The sequence below is a fragment of the Nilaparvata lugens genome, chromosome X, assembly GCF_014356525.2.
Source record: "Nilaparvata lugens isolate BPH chromosome X, ASM1435652v1, whole genome shotgun sequence".
In the NCBI taxonomy this organism is placed as follows: Eukaryota; Metazoa; Arthropoda; class Insecta; order Hemiptera; family Delphacidae; genus Nilaparvata; species Nilaparvata lugens.
This window is the reverse complement of record NC_052518.1, coordinates 48,285,105-48,302,260: the sequence shown is the minus strand read 5'-3', so window position 1 is coordinate 48,302,260 and position 17,156 is coordinate 48,285,105. Positions and strand designations below refer to the sequence as shown.

Here is a 17,156-nt window from a genome sequence, read left to right as displayed (position 1 = left end):
TGCAGACGACCTTCAAATCTATTTAAGCTGTCTCATAACAAAAATTAATGAAACAATTGGAATAATGAATCAGGATATCAATTCGATAGTGGAATGGATAAAGAAAAATGGCCTTAAGCTTAATCCCATCAAAACACAACCCATTATAATTGGATATTCTCGTCTTATGAACAGTATTGACCTTGAATCGATTCACAAAATTAGTGTAGATGGTAATGACATTCCTTACTGTAGCTTAGTTAAAAATTTAGGCATTATTATGAATAATACTCTTGACTGGTTAGAACAAGTGAACAAAACTTGTAAAAAGGTATTCTCAGCCATGCATGCATTGAAGAAAATGCACGATATCCTCCCTAGAAACATTAAATTATTATTGGTTCAATCTCTCATCTTCCTTACAAGCCAAGCTTGTTAGAGATATCTTGAGATACTGTAATCAGAACTATTTTAAAGATGATTTCAAATTTGTCTCTGAAGGTAGGATGATAGATGCTTCACATACTAGAACAGGAGAAAGTACTTCAAGGATACCCAATCATCAAACTACTATTTTCACAAAATCCTTCTTAGTCAGTGCCTGTCATGCATAGAATGCACTTCCTGTTTCTGTCAGGTCCATCAAGAGCTGAGCGAGCTTCATCCTGACTTTGAAAAAACATCTTTTGGAACAAATGACTGAAACTGTCTGGCCCTAGAACGATCACATGACAACCATCCCCCACCCATCTCACAAATACAAACCTTTAAACCTGTTATAGAATGAATTGTATATATATATATTTATATATATATATATATATATATATATAATATAAACGCATGTTATTTTTATTATCCACTGCATACTGCTGTATATTACTGAAAGTTGATTACCCTGATCTACTTTCAGCCTACTTCATTTTATTAATCAATAATTTGATCTTATACCTATATAATTATTTTACTTTATCAATTTTCTGTTTTTTTTCTCATAAATATTCATATTAATTAAAACTTTCACAATATTTCCATTTCTAAATGAATCCTTAGTTTATTTGATTAAATTAACGTTTTTGTAAAGAGTTAGTGGGGAGGATATTTTTAATATTATTTCTGAGAATGGACATTGATATGTCCAAAGCTCCGCCAATTTATGTAGATGCATAACAATATAATTATCTATAGTTATTATATTACAAATTACTTTTTCATATCATATACAGTTCAATAATTATTTTCTTAGTCTATATTATGTAAATTTATCTTTAATTTTGCTGTATTTTGAGCTATTGTATATAAGTGTAAAAGCCAGTATATATTGTAATCTACATAAATAAAGTACTCAATCAATCAATCAATCTCTCTCACCTCTCTCTCTCTCTCTGCTATAAATCATCAAATAGACCGTGACTATCTATAAATGAAATAGAGCATGTCTCTCTCTCTCTCTTTCTCTCTCTCTCTCTCTCTCTCTCTCTCTCTCTCTCTCTCTCTCTCTCTCTCTCTCTCTCTCTCTGCTATAAATCATCAAATAGACCGTGACTATCAATAAATGAAATAGATCATGACTAAAGATTGATTGATTGATTGATTGAGTACTTTATTTATGTAGATTACAATATATACTGGCTTATACACTTATATACAATAGCTTACAATACAGCAAAATTATAGATGAATTTACATAATATAGACTAGGAAAATAACTATTGAACTGTATATGATATGAAAAAGCAATTTGTAATATAATAACTATAGATAATAATCATATTGTTATGCATCTACATAAATTGGCGGAGCTTTGGACATATCAATGTCCATTCTTTGGGAAGAATAATAAAAATATCCTCCCCACTAACTATCTACCAAAACGTTAATTTCGTTATTTAAACTAAGGATTTATTTATTAATGGAAATATTGTAAAAGTTTTAATCAATATGAATATTGAAGAGAAAAAAAAACAGAAAATTGATAAAGTAAAATAATTATATAGGTAGATAAGATCAAATTACTGATTAATAAAATGAAGTAGTCTGAAAGTAGATCAGGGTTATCAAATTTCAGTAATATACAGCAGTATGCAGTGGATAATTGAAATAACATGAGTTTATATAATATATATACATATATATATACAATTCGTTCTATAACATGGTTTAAAGGTTTATATTGGTGGAATGGGTGAGGGATGGTTGTCATGTGATCGTTCTAGGGCCGGACAGTTTCAGTCATTTGTTCCAAAATATGTTTCTTTAAAGTCAGGTTGAAGCTCGCTCGGCTCTCGATAGACCTGATAGAAACAGGAAGTGTATTCCATGCACGACAGGCACTGACTAAGAAGGATTTTGTGAAAATAGTAGTTCGATGATTGGGTATCCTTAAAGTACTTTCTCCGGTTCTAGTATGTGAAGCATCTATCCTCCTACCTTCAGAGACAAATTTGTAATCATCTTTAAAATAGTTCGGATTACCGTATTTCAAGATATCTCTAACAAGCTTGACTATTCGAAAAAGCCTCTGATCGGGAAGCTTCAATGTTGAACTAGCAATGTGGGCTGGGGTGATATGATCATGGCGTTGGAGAGAGTAGACGAAACGTAGACAATAATTTGGCAATGCTGTAGTTTATCATTCAGAGTGACTTGCATATCGTTAAGAACAGAATTACAATACATTAAATGTGGGAAGATGAGAGATTGAACCAATAATAATTTAATGTTTCTAGGGAGGATATCGTGCATTTTCTTCAATGCATGCATGGCTGAGAATACCTTTTTACAAGTTTTGTTCACGTGTTCTGACCAGTCAAGAGTATTATTCATAATAATGCCTAAATTTTTAACTGAGCTACAGTAAGGAATGTCATTACCGTCTACACTAATTTTGTGAATCGAATCAAGGTCAATATTGTTTATAAAACGAGAATATCCAATTATAATTGGTTGTGTTTTGATGGGATTAAGCTTAAGGCCATTTTTCTTTATCCATTCCACTATCGAATTGATATCCTGATTCATTATTCCAACTGTTTCATTAATTTTTGTTATGGGACAACTTAAATAGATTTGAAGGTCGTCTGCATAAGTATGGAAACTGGAGAATTTGATAATGGAAGAAAGGTCATTAGCATACAAAGTGAAGAGGAGAGGGCCTAAAATTGAACCTTGTGGTACTCCATGCATAACGTTTTTCCAAGTTGACTTTTTGTCACCGACAGATACACATTGTTTCCTACCTAATAGATAGGATTTAAACCAAACTAACGAGTTGTGACTGAAACCAAGAATAGCCAACTTATTCAGAAGGACTGTATGATCAACAGTATCGAATGCTTTAGAAAAATCAAATAGGGTGAGGATGGTGCATTTTCTTTGGTCCATAGCTAACCTTATATCATCAGTGACACGAAGCAGAGCTGTCTCAGTTGAATGGAATTTTCTAAAGCCTGATTGAAAGTTATGAAGCTTACTATTGTTGTCTAGAAATTTTACAACTTGAGCATGAATGAGTCTTTCTAGCACTTTGGACAATGCAGGTAAAATACTGATTGGTCTAAAATCCTCAACTTTATTGGGTGATGGAACTTTATTTAGAGGGCGAACCAGAGCAAACTTCCAGTTTTCAGGGAAAATGCCTTCTTCAAGTGACTTGTTGAAAATGTATGTAATGGTTGGTAAAACAGCAAATAACATCTTCTTGATAAATTTAATAGGAATTTTGTCTACACCCGTAGCATTACTATGAATACGTTGAATTGCTCTGAAAGTGTCTTCTTCTGAGATTGGATGGAAATGAAATTGATCAGTGATTGGTAAATCTAAGTTTGTAACCTGCTCTTCAAGATCATCTATATGATTAGCAATGACAACTTCGTCGCGTTGGTTAGAGTGTGAAACGAAATGGTCATTTATATTATTCAATGGTAAGTCAATTTGTGGATTCGATTTCTGTTTGCCAAGCCCGAATTCTTTTATTCCCTGCCAAAGTGATTTAGAGTCTTGTCTATTGTTTGTCATAAACGAATTCAAGTACCTAATCTTTGAGTTCCGTAATTCCTGTTTAACCCTATTTCTAAGGCTCCTATACTCTATCAAACTGTCCAAGTCAAATGTCTTTTTAATTTTCTATGTGCTTTGTCTCTACGTCCCATCATCTTAAGTATGTCTTCAGTCATCCACGGTACTCGTCGTTTTCTATTAATCCTCCTTGTCACATAAGGTGCATGTTTGTCATACAAAGTCAAAGTCCAATTCTCGAAAGTCTTGACCATGTCATCAACTGAGGGTAATGCTTCAATTTGATGCCATGGAGTCTGAGCCACATCAGTCAGGAAGGCGGCTTCATCAAAGTTTTTGAAGTCTCTATAAGTGATAATTTTCTGTTCTGGCTTGGGTATCTTATGGGAAAGTACACAGTAGATCAAATCATGTCTAGAAATAGCTGGGACTGAGATTTGGCCTGCTTGAACAACCTCATTGGGATCACTAACAATGAGAAGGTCAATGAGTGTGTCTGATTCATTAGTATGATGAGTTGGATCGAGGGGTAAAATAGTCATGTTTAGGCATTGGAAAATTGTAGTCAGTTGAAAGTAGTCAAAGTTACGATTCGTCATGTTCAAGTCGGTGTTCATATCCCCCATAACTAGTATACGGTTATAACAAGGCATAAGAGAAAGCAAGGCATTTTCGAAATCTGTGAAATGACCTATTTTTGGTGGGCGATAACAGATACCAACGAGTAATTTATCATTACTAGATAAGGATAATTCAAGTAGCATAAACTCTGGTCTGGAACAATACTCTTGTTTAGATGTGATTAAAACTTTTGTTTTGATACCATCTTTCACATAAATTGCTACACCCCCACAAGCTTTATTTAATCTATCATTCCGGAAAAGATTATATCCAGGCAATGCAACAAAATTTGATGAAATACTAGGCTTCAAAAATGATTCGGAAATTCCGATTATATTGAAGTCCTGAAAACGGAAGATTGCTCTGAGTTCATCAATGTGGCAACTGAGGGATTGTACGTTAAGGTGAGCAGCCTTGAAAAGTTTTTTGAAAGAGTGGAGCTTATTTGCTAGAAACATACCTGCGTCATTATTACTATTATTGAAATAATCATACCTACTTGAGGGCGAGCGAGCTGACGTGTCAGTAAGAGGCATCATGGAAGCAGCAGACCAATCGTGAACCGACCTCAGAACGACACATGACGGGGGAAATGGGGATGAAACTGATAAAACTTAACCTAAATGAAAAAGTCTCTTGATTCGAGTGCATTCAGTATGCCTTGACAGTTCGGCTCCCTTCACTATTTAAAGCACTAGTTCAGAAATTCACTAAACACAATAAGATGTAGATGTGTGGAGTTTCGGTGATGAATAATCCTAATGGTGAATAAGATGAAGATTGAGGAAGAACTGGTAGTGGGAGATCTGGTCCAAGTGGAGATAGAGCGAGTAGGTATCCAGTAGTGGAAGAATCGGGTCCAAGTGGAGGTAGAGCGAGAAGGAATCCAGTAGTGGAAGATCGAGTCCAAGTGGAGACAGAGAGAGATGGAATCCAGTGGTGGAAAATCGAGTCCAAGTGGAGATAGAGAGAGATGAAATCCAGTAGTGGAAGATCGTGTTCATGGTGGAGATAGAGTGAAATGGGATCCAGTAAAAACTGAAAAAGAGAAGAAGAAGCCAGCAGAAAAACGAAAAATCTTTGAAGAAAGTTATCAATAGAGGAAAGATACATAATACAACTGATAATGAATAATATTCGCATAAAATTGAAGAGGAATAGTATGATTTAATGTGGGAAAGAATCGAATATTATATGGATATTATAATATAATATATGGATATTAGTAGAAGGTAATCAGATAGAAAGAGAAAAGGTAGAAAGAGAAAAGGTAGAAAGATAAATAGATATAGAAAGAAAAATAAACATTTGAACATGCTGGATAGCTAGTGGAAAAATCACAGGGAAAATAATGATAATAATAGGGAAGAAAAGAAGAGAAAGAAGGAATGTGCACAAATTGCGAAGAACTTATGAAACTGAACTATAGAATAAGAAATAGATCATCGCATTGTGATCTTGAATTAATCAAGGAGAGAAGAAAAAGAAGAAAAGAAAAAGAAAGAGAAGAAGAAGAAGAGAAGAAGAAGAAGAAGAAGAGAAGAAGAAAAAGAAGAAGAAGAAGAAGAATAAGAAGAAGAAGAAGAAAAGAAGAAGAAGAAGAAGAAGAAGAAGAAAAAGAAGAAGAAGAAGAAGAAGAAGAAAAGGAAAAGAAGAAGAAGAAGAAGAAGAAGAAGAAGAAGAAGAAGAAGAAGAAGAAGAAGAAGAAGAAGAAAAGAAGAAGAAGAAGAAGAAGAATAAGAAGAAGAAGAAGAAGAAGAAAAAGAGAAGAAGAAGAAGAAGAAGAAGAAAAGAAGAAGAAGAAGAATAGAAAAGAATAATAATCATCATCGCAAACAACAATATTCAAGTAATCATTATAAATATAAGATCAAGAAGAGAAACGAGAAAGAAAAAATAAGGAGTAGAGGAGACGATGGAGAAAGTGCTAGATTATTTTAGATGAGTTTTAAATAGTATTGAACGGTGAAGTATGAAAATATTATATAGTATTAGAAGTATAATTACTATTGGGAGTTGCAATAACGATAAAAGTAGTAAATTGAGAACTGTAATAGTTTAGTGATGAATGTCTAAGATAACATTAAATGAAACACAGCCCCTATATAAGCATATGAACAGACTACCCACCCCTCTGTTCTATCAATAATTCTTCACACATTAGCTTCTATTGTTCAAGCTGTGGCAACAGTAGAAGATATCATTATATAGAAGAGATTACTATCTTTACCTATAGATTACATCCATATCTATAACGTATGTTAATCATCCAATTTATTTGAAATTCAGCATTTCGAAAATTATTAATTATGGAAATAATTTTGGTAAGAGATGTAATAATTATTAGTAAGAATAGAGATAATGATTCTCTAAGTACCCTCTGGAGTATAGTAGTTGATGCATTGAACGTAGTTTTGGGAATTAATATCAAGATAAATTATTAATCAGTATTAACAAATGTGGATCTCCTTAGTTTGAAATAATTGCCTCATGTATAATCATAAATAGCAGTGGAAAGATTCATTTATAGAACAGAAAGCCAGCTCATGAAAAATGCCAAGGTATATCTACTGTGAAATGTATTAATATGAATTTCCTATTATTGTAGTGAAGGGCACCTTAGTCATCGAATCCTGAAATGATTTAATTTACCTTTATTTTTTGAAGGTCGGTCATCCTCTCGACTGTGTGGACCCTCTTGGATCCTCCCTCGCCGATAGAGATCTTGATCCTCCCATCCGATGACCAGACATTCCTATGCCCATGACGGTCGGCCGCAGCGTTGAGGATCTTGAGACGCTCCGCAGTCAGATCCTCGCGAATGGTGACGCCGGAACCCTTCAGCTTCCTCTTAGCGTCGAAGATCATCTTCCTGGTCCGGTAGCTGCAGAGTCGTACTATGATGGGTCGGTCCTTGGGTTTAGCTTGCCCTTGTTGAGGTGGTGACGCCTTCCAACGCGATGCGAGCGGTTGACATCCGCCAGAGTCACGGGCACGTTCAGCTTCTTGTTGAAGACATCGAGCGCCAGCAGGTCCGTGTCTTCCTTGTCGCTCTCCGGGATCCCAAAAATACGTATGGAATGTCGGCGCCCATATTGCTCGAGGTCGTCGACCTTCAGGTGACAAGACACCTCTAGCTCACGAATTCTATCGTGCAGCTGTTTGTTCTCCTCCTTCAATGCCTGAAGTTCCTCAAAAATAGACTTCACTGCCATTGATACAGCACAATGGACAGACTCTTCGATTTGCTGTCGAATAATTCGGAGGGTCTCTTCAGACAGTGATCCAGAAATAGCTGGCCCTGGCTTCAGAGCATTGACCTCATTCTTCGGCGTGCCTCTGTTCGGTCGAACCATCGTGTACCGTTAGGTGGATTTACACTTTTATAGGCTAGGCGAGAAGGTGAACTGAAGAATTAGGAATGTTTTTTCAAGATAAATAAAAAGAGTGTGAGTTAATCAAAAATATAATTACACTATTGAATTTAGCTCGAGAAACTGAATAACTTGATGTATAATATCTAGTGAATTGAACTGTATAACCCTACGAAATATCTGTTAGAAGACGGAGCTGAGCTGACACACGTTTACTCACTTGACATAACCAAGAGAGAGAGGGAGAGAGAGAGAGAGTGAGAGAGAGGAAGTGGTGTACATCATCTTCTCCTTCTAAGGGGAGGGGTGGTGCGGCAGGAGCGGGGTGGAGCGGGGAGGTGCGTCATGAGCGGGGGAAGTTGGGTACACACCATGGGTGTGGTGGGATGGGGGAAAGGGGGGAAAAGTCATGAAAAAAGCGTTTCGGTAGTACAACACTACTTGTTTTGTTTCTTTTTCATTTCTGCAACTTTTTATTGCATTTGTAATTCGAAAATATTTTTCTTCTCTGGTGACAATTTTCAGAGAACTTTAATGTATTTCCCTCAATTTCCCCAATTGCAAGCTATCTGCCACAATCTGGGATCTAGTGCGTGGTCCTAAGTTCCATATAGGGCCGGTTTCCGAGCTCGGGATTTAGCTAAGTTCTAGACTTTAACTGGCTTTAAACTCTGGAGTCAGAAAATTGGCTTTCCCAGTCACAGCGTTAACATAGTTGAGAACTTAAATAGACTATGGAGTTTAGAGATCATGTTAGACCCTGGAGTTTATAATTTCGCTTTCTGGGCTTATAAGTCCAGGACTTGATTTAGATTCTCGCCTTTTTCCAAGTCGAGGATTTATCAAAAATCGTTAAGTCCAGGACTTGAAACAGCGTGACTTTAAACCCTCGACTGGGGTAGGGTTTAAATTCAAGTTCTAGACTTAACTGAGCAAACACAATTCAGTTATTGTTTTGGAGTAGATAAAAAGTCAAATAGATGTCATGGAATACCTAAATTATTTGGATTAGTCCATCTAAATTCATAATTTATAATTTGCAAGTTCATTTTGGAATAAAATTGTATTAGAATTATGAGTAAAAAACTAACCTCAATTTACGACTGTGACATAGCCTAAAAATGTTCAAGCAAAATAATACAAGGATTGCCTTGGAATTTATATTCCAATCTGAATGTTGTTAATCAATGTCATATTCAACATATTAATAATAATAACAATAATAAATTATTACTCCAGTTTTTTTCAAAACAAATACGTTTTCAAACTGAATACCTTAATGAAATTTTTATTCCAAAATCACTGGTTAGGATCAAAGATCAATAATAGCATAACATAAAATGAAATGTTTATTCATTCACCTTTCAAAGGTTTTGCTTTGAATAGGCCTACAAAGAAATCAGAACGTATTTTTACAAAATAGTCTGGAGAGCATGCTCATTTGAATTGTCCCGCTGTAATCAGCTGTTTCAGTTTTGCAATAATGCCAACAATACAACAGCTAAATATTGTGAATTTCCCTCATGTTTACTGCATTAAAGTGACTCAGAAAGTCAATTTAGACCCGAGAGCTTATTTTAGTCCTGGACTCTGTAAGTCCAGAACTTATAGATCCCGAGCTTGGAAAGCGGCCCTTTTAATGTCCGAGGCCAATAGGTATGTAACAAATAATTGACTCAATTTTAATCAATCAACCAACTTATTGAATGAAAAGTCCAAATACTAATAGCACAGTACGGTGCCCCTATTCATGCTAGAAGATACAAAGCTACTTCATCGTTTATCTTCAGGTGGGTAGGTAACTTGATATTACTGATAGTATAACTTATTTTATAGTAATCAGTAATGTATCTTGATTTACAGGTGAACTTTGAACGAATTTCGATTGCTGGTAGAATGATACCAGCAGCTAACTTTGGGAAAAAAGAAGAGGAGAAAGTTAGCATTGTGCTCACGACTGAAGAAGAGAAAATCATTCCTCTTCTCAAGACAATATGGACAAATATCTTGTCGACTGAAGTTGATAATTCGACACATTTCTTTGAAAGTGGAGCACGATCTATGGATGTTGTAAGGTATGTTTATTTATATAGATAAGGTTGGTCCATATATATACATACACACACACACACACACATATATATATATATATATATATATATATATATATATATATATATACAGGATACATACGACACGGATAGATTAAAAACACTTAAAAACTTACATTTAAACGAGAATTTTCGGAAGCTGGGCCCCCTTTGTCAATCAAACAGGAAGTGAAGTGGTGCAGATTTGAACATTCTAATGGTCATGACCACAGAGACGCGGTAGAGATGTAGTGTAGACCATAGAGCACAGACGAACGGAGGCGCACTGATTGAAGGAGTATTATGGGAGTAATTGGTGGGCCATGATGGGTTATTTCGGGTCCGTATCACAGAGACAAGTTTTCACAAAGACAAGTAGTGTTTTTGAACGATATTAGTGTCACAGAGACAAGTTTCATAGAAACAAGTATTCTTATAAATGGCAGTCTCACAGGAACAAGTTCCCACAGAGACAAGGTGAGTCTCACAGAGACAAGGTCAGTCTCACAGAGACAAGGTCAGTCTCACAGAGACAAGGTCAGTCTCACTGGAACAAGTAGTGTCACTGGAAGAAGAAGAGGGGTAGAGTCCCATTCGAACAAGTGGAGTGTCACAGAGACAAGGTCAGTCTCACAGGAACAAGGTTGGTGTGGTGTGTTGCCTACACATGAAGATGAAGCCATTCCATTTGCTCTAATAAATTGGATGTCATCTGTTTTTTAATATATATACATATATATTATGGTGACATGAATAGAATAGAATGACTGCCTTTATTTTTCTTAGAGAGCGAAGTTAGGGGGCAGTCGACCCTCTCTTACACTCAACTCTCTATCAAGTATTATAACAATACAAAAAATATGATTAAAAACAAACAATAGTTAAGTTATCTACTTACTTAAAATAATAACAAATTTTAAATTATTGAAAAGAAAGAGAAAAAATTACATTGAAAATAATACATAACAATGCTGAATAATAGTATTTTCTGATACTTCATCACTTTAGTAAAAAATAAGACACTACAGAATACAATACAGTAGGCCTACATAGCAACTGAAGTGTTTGCTATACATTTCATTTCCTACTTATTATCACTATGTAAATCTCGAAGTGGATAAGTAAATTACATTATGATTTATTTGAATTGTAAAATAGAATCTTCCTTCAATCAACAAACAACGTGACAAACAACGCTCCTTCAATCCACGTGACATACATATATAAATATATAATTTACATAATTATGTAAATAATGTGGTGACATCATTTGATGCCAGCTTTAAACGTTTCTCCTGTGGAGAAAAAATGATGAATTTAGTGGACTGTTTAGTGTATTCTAGACATTTAGATTCAAATCTACATAGCAATTGATTCCCCTTTTCATACAGGATATTTGTGGTTTCTTAAAATTTCGATTTATTGACCGAGCGAAGTGATTTCTATGATTCAAGTCGACGGCTTTGCATTTCTCTTTATGTTTATATGTTCTGCAATTACGGCGAAACGCAGCAATAGATTACCATGAGATTTGACAGGTATATTTCTTTTTAAATTGTGCCTCGACGTATATACAAGGTTTTTTAAAAATTTTGCATTTTAAGGTTAATACAATAGGTAAAGTCTCCTTCGAACGCCAATATTACAGTAAACATCAGAATAGAATCATCCATAATAATTCAGCTGTTGAGTGGATTTTTAATTGCATGTAATAACGCATGCAATTAATATATCAACGTAACTTAGTAAAAAATCAGCTGTCGTGTTGACTATTCATTGCATTCAATGACGCATGCAATTAATAACGGAAAGAAAAGATAGTATTTTCTCTCGACCTTTATCTGCTTTCAACTCGGGCTGACCTGTTGCCAGTGTGTTGAAGGAGATTAGCTTTTGATGTTAGCATATTTTTGATACACTAACCCCAACAGCCACCGACATCTTGCCGACACAACATACAAACAGGATTTACTCTTATGGACAGTATGATACGAGGCTGTGTTTTATAACTGCGCGAGGTCTGCTGTTCATAGAACTACTAGTCCAGGATTAAAATTTCGTTTTACCAAAATCATCAAATATTTAATAATTCAATACAATGATACATGTACAAATGTAAAGCTGACTCGCACCGAGGTAGAATCAATTTAATCTTAAATAATTTGAAATATATTTCAAGTTGTTAGGCTTCATTTATTCATTGAACACCTATTTTATCATTATGGGTTATCAGAACCTATTAGAATTATGTATATTGCCTTTAATGAATAAATTGAGTTCCATGTAAATGTATTTCTACCAAACTCCAAAATAACTATTTCAATGTGACTTTTAATTGTTCAGTCAATATCAAATAATTTTGATACTGCAGTAACTTATACATAAGTGATATCAATGTAAGAAAGAACAGATTATATACTTCTAGATGAATGAAACAATATTGGAAAGATGTTATCCAACGGTATTTGAATACACCCCTGACTGTTACTGTATGGGAGTACCACCAGTAATTTATAAGTTTTCAATTCGTCAAAAGAGTGGTTGTAGTAAAACAGTGTACTCAACGGTTATAATCTTCTCCTATCTATATTTTTTCTTCTTATTATTGTTCCTCTTCTTCCTTCTTCTTCTTCTGTCTCCTTTTTCTATTATCTTCTTCTTCTCGCTTGTTGTTCTTCTCCTCCTGTCGTCGTCGTCGTCGTCGTCTTCTTCTTCTTCTTCTTCTTCTTCTTCTTCTTCTTCTTCTTCTTCTTCTTCTTCTTCTTCTTCTTCTTCTTCTTCTTCTTCTTCTTCTTCTTCTTCTTCTTCTTCTTCTTCTTCTTCTTCTTCTTCTTCTTCTTCTTCTTCTTCTCTTCTTCTTCTTCTTCTTCTTCTTCTTCTTCTTCTTCGTCTTCTTCTTCTTCTTCTTATTATTATTATTATTATTATTATTATATTATTATTATTATTATTTTATTATTATTATTCTTTTTCTTCTTCCTCTAGCTTTGTCCGGCAAGGACTGATTCGTTTTTGTATTATGGAGTCCCTTTTGTATAAGGTACCAAGAACAATAACAGCGATATTTCCAGGGCTCTAGAGAATAATAATACTATAATTAAATTTCATATTCATATTGATTATTCTTTCTGGTTGAAGGTCTAATATATACTTATTAGATATATTGGAATAGTTATCTTGGAGTTTGGTAGGAATATATTACATTTGCATAGAACTCAATTTATTTAAGTTATCTTCATAATTCTATCTATCTTCTATCTAATTCTAATAGGTTACCAACCCATCCCTATCTTATATGATAAACCTTTAATCATAATCATATACCTACATGATTAAAAAATAGCAGACATTCAATTTACTAGAACAAATAATGGAGTGCCTTGAAGTTCAGATGTAGGCAACACGCCTAACTTCTTCCCACATTCGCTACCTTGTCTCTATGACACTGACCTTGCTTCTGTGAAACACCTTGTTCCAGTGAGAACTTGCTTCTGTGAGACTGCCATTTATAGCGCTACTACTTTGGACGGAGACCTTGTCTCTATGAAACTGCTTGTCTCTGTGGGAACTTGTTCCTGTGAGACTGCCATTTATAGAAATACTTGCTCCTGTGAAAATAATATCGTTCAAAAACACTACTTGTCTCTGTGATAACTTGTCTCTGTGAAACATCCCCGTTATTTCAAGCGGGAGATTTCAAATCTGAGTGGGTTATGTATAAGGAAAGGTGTAGATTATGAATTGATAGAAAAGAGGAGATTTAAAATTAGAAATCCGAAATGAAGTAGAATAAATTTAGAAAATGGAATTATACAATTGAATTGGAATTAAATTTATTTTTATTTTCATTTTTATTGAAAATTTATTAAATATTTGATAGCTGTCAAATTTCTTATATATGATGAAATTTATTTCAATTGTATAGTTGGTGTAGAGTTGATAGTTATGGTACTATTGCTTTCTGTTAAGACCAGGACTGGAAGTAGCTCCAAGCACCCAAATAAAAGCCAATTCTTTCATCTTGACATCTATGGAGGGGGCTGTGGGAGGGAGGGTGGCGAGGACTTTGACTTTGAAGCATTGGTCAAAGTTCTTGTTGTGCTCAGAGCCATGGGTGGGAGTGGGTAGGGAAGTGTTATTTTTAAAGGAAGCCCTGTGATTGTTGATCCGGAGGTTTAGGGCAGTGGTGGTTTCACCTATGTAGAAGGCAGGACAAACGTTGCAGGAAAGGAGTTAGATGCAATTTTTGGAGATGCAATTACTGGATTGATGGATTTGGTGGGTGTAGTTGGTGATAGGACTGGTAAAGGAGATGAAAAAATCAGTGATAGGACAGGTTTTACAGCGGGGGCGTTTGAAAGGTAGGGTACCAGGTGGAGTTGGGATTTTATCAGAGGTGAGTGATTTGTTTTTACTGAAAATTTTCTTGAGGTTGGGAGGTTGCTTATAAATGAGGGTGGGTGGTTGCTGAAAAAGGTGTTTGGTAGTGGGATTGGAGGAGACAACATGGAACAGATCTTCAAGGTTTGAGGTTTTCGATTTCAGGGAAGTAGGTGGTACAGAGCTTTGGAGTTTGTGGGATTTGGGATTTTTTTGTGGTTCGATTAGTGCCAGTTTTGGAGATTTGTTTCTGTAACAACCTTTCAGGAAAGTTACATTTCAGGAGGGATTGGTGGAGTTTTGTGAGGTACTGGTCAAGATGGTGGGGATCACTGCAAATTTTTGGCCTCGGATTGAGAGGGAACGTGGGAGGGATCTTTTGATGTGGTAGGGATGGCAAATCTCAAAGTGTAGGAACTGTTGAGTGTGGGTGGATTTGGTGATAGTATTGGTGGATAAGCTATTGGAGTTGGAAAGGATTACATTGACATCTAGGAAGTTGATGGAGGATTCAGAGATATTCCAGGTGAAGGAGACAGAGTAGTTGGAGTTGAGTTGATTGAGGAAGTGGGAGAGGGTATCATGTCCATGAGGCCATATGAGGAATATGTCATCAATGAAACGGAGCCATATCAGGGGGGATAGGGTTTGTTTGGAAAGGAAATCCTGTTCAAGGTGGCCCATGAATAGGTTTGCATAGGATGGTGCCATCCTGGTGCTCATGGCTGTACCCTGGGTTTCAAATTCAAATTTTCAAATTTCAAATTTCAAATTTATTCAAGTAAGTTACAATACATTCTGGTTCATACACGAATCTACAATAAATTACAGTACAACAGCCAATTATGCAGCAAATTTCACATATTATGAAAACTTATTAATTACAATGAAGATTGAATGCAACATTAGAATATTGATAATATAGTATTGTAATATAACTACATAAATCAGCGGTGTTTCAACAATGAATAAATGATAATTTCAATGAATAAATATACACCCCACTATATATTATATGTGTTGGGGTATAAGTAATTAGTTGCTTATTGCGTGTAATAATTACTATTTACAAACTTCATTCACTGATATGGGATTAAAGTTTTTTATAATAAAATTAGTAAAAATGTATAATACAAACAAACAAAATTATGGAATTAGTAAATAAATATTAATGTTCTATTAAGGATAATAATAAGAAAGGTTATTTTTAGAAAAATGAAAAACAGTAAAGAGTGGAATGAAGAATAAATAGTTTCAATATTTACAGTCTAACTAAATTTTCACAATTTTCCACTCCAATATCAACCAACCAGGAAAATAAACTTTTCTTGAACCTGTGTCTATTGAATTCTTCCCTAATGTAACTTGGTATTGAATTATAAATTTTTGGTCCCAAATATGTGTAGTTTCTTTGCCCAAATGTAGTGTTCATCCTTGGTACTATTGAATACGTGTTTCTCTGCCTTGTTTGATGGTTATGATCTGCCAGTCTTATGTGTTCGTTGTTTCTCCTCATTCGCGTGATGATAGCCTGGATGTAGAGTTGTCTTACACTCAGTACTTTACTGTCCTTGAAAAGAATGTTCGTGGGGAATTGATTCTCCTTGAAGCCTATTATTTTTAGTATTCGTTTTTGAAGTTTATAGAGAGGTTCAACATGTGTAAAATTCGTAGCTCCCCAGATAATTATGACGTATCTTAAAATTGATTGCACTAAAGAAAAATAAACAGTTTTTAATGTCTCATAGTTGAGGATTTTACGGAGTTGATAGAATTTGTAGAGAAGCTTCCTGATCCGGGTAATTGATAGATTAATGTGCTTGTCCCATTTGAATTTGTTGTCCACTATTGTTCCTAAATATTTTATTTCATTGACTTGTTGAATTGAAGGGCAATCACACGGGTTGTTGGTGCTTCCACAGTGATGCAGGATTATTGAAGAATCCGGTGGTCTCGTCCGTTCTGTCAGAGAAAAGGCTAAATTTTTCGTTTTTGTTGCATTTATTGTAAGCAAATTTTCTCTTAACCATTTATCGACTTTGATCAATTCTTCCTGTGCCAGATTAAAAACTTCCTCCCAGGTGTTTCCTTCAAATAGTATATACGTATCATCAGCAAAAGCTATTACTCTTCCTCTTATCTTAATTGAACATAGCTCATTTGCATATGCCAAATACAGAATTGGCCCAAGAACTGTTCCTTGGGGAATCCCAAACTTCATCGTTCCCTCTGAACTGAGATGTTCTTCAACTTTGACTTTTTGACGCCGGTCACAGAGGTATGATCTAAACCATGCTAGAGGAACTCCTCTAATTCCCATGGCTTCTAATTTCTTCAGCAGCAAACTGTGATTAACAGTGTCAAAAGCTTTTGCTAGGTCCAGGAACACTGCTGCACATTTTTTGTTATTTTCTAGCTTATCTGTGACAAAATTTGACAATTCTAATACCGCATCTTCTGTACTCCTCCCCTCACGAAAACCAAATTGATTCCTAGATAGTAAGTTGTTTTTTTCCATGTAATTCACAAGACGTTTCTTTACCAGTTTTTCCAAAATCTTAGAAATATTGCTTATAAGTGAAATAGGCCTGTAATTGGTGGCATTTGTTTTGTCGCCTCCTTTATGTAATGGTCTAACACATGTCTCTTTCATAGCTTTTGGAAAAATTCCTTTTGACAGACTTAAATTAAA

The 17,156-nt window shown here is 35.0% G+C and overlaps 1 protein-coding gene across 2 annotated transcripts in view; it reads left to right on the top strand.

Annotated features, from left to right (window-relative positions):
- LOC111054495 (mitochondrial 10-formyltetrahydrofolate dehydrogenase) overlaps positions 1–17,156 on the top strand; it is a 165,901-nt gene that overhangs the window by 66,931 nt on the left and 81,814 nt on the right. For both annotated transcript variants that reach the window (XM_039441247.1, XM_039441248.1), the window contains one exon: positions 9,858–10,069. In XM_039441247.1, coding sequence (XP_039297181.1) covers positions 9,858–10,069 — 212 coding nt within the window. The remainder of the gene's footprint in view (positions 1–9,857; positions 10,070–17,156) is intronic.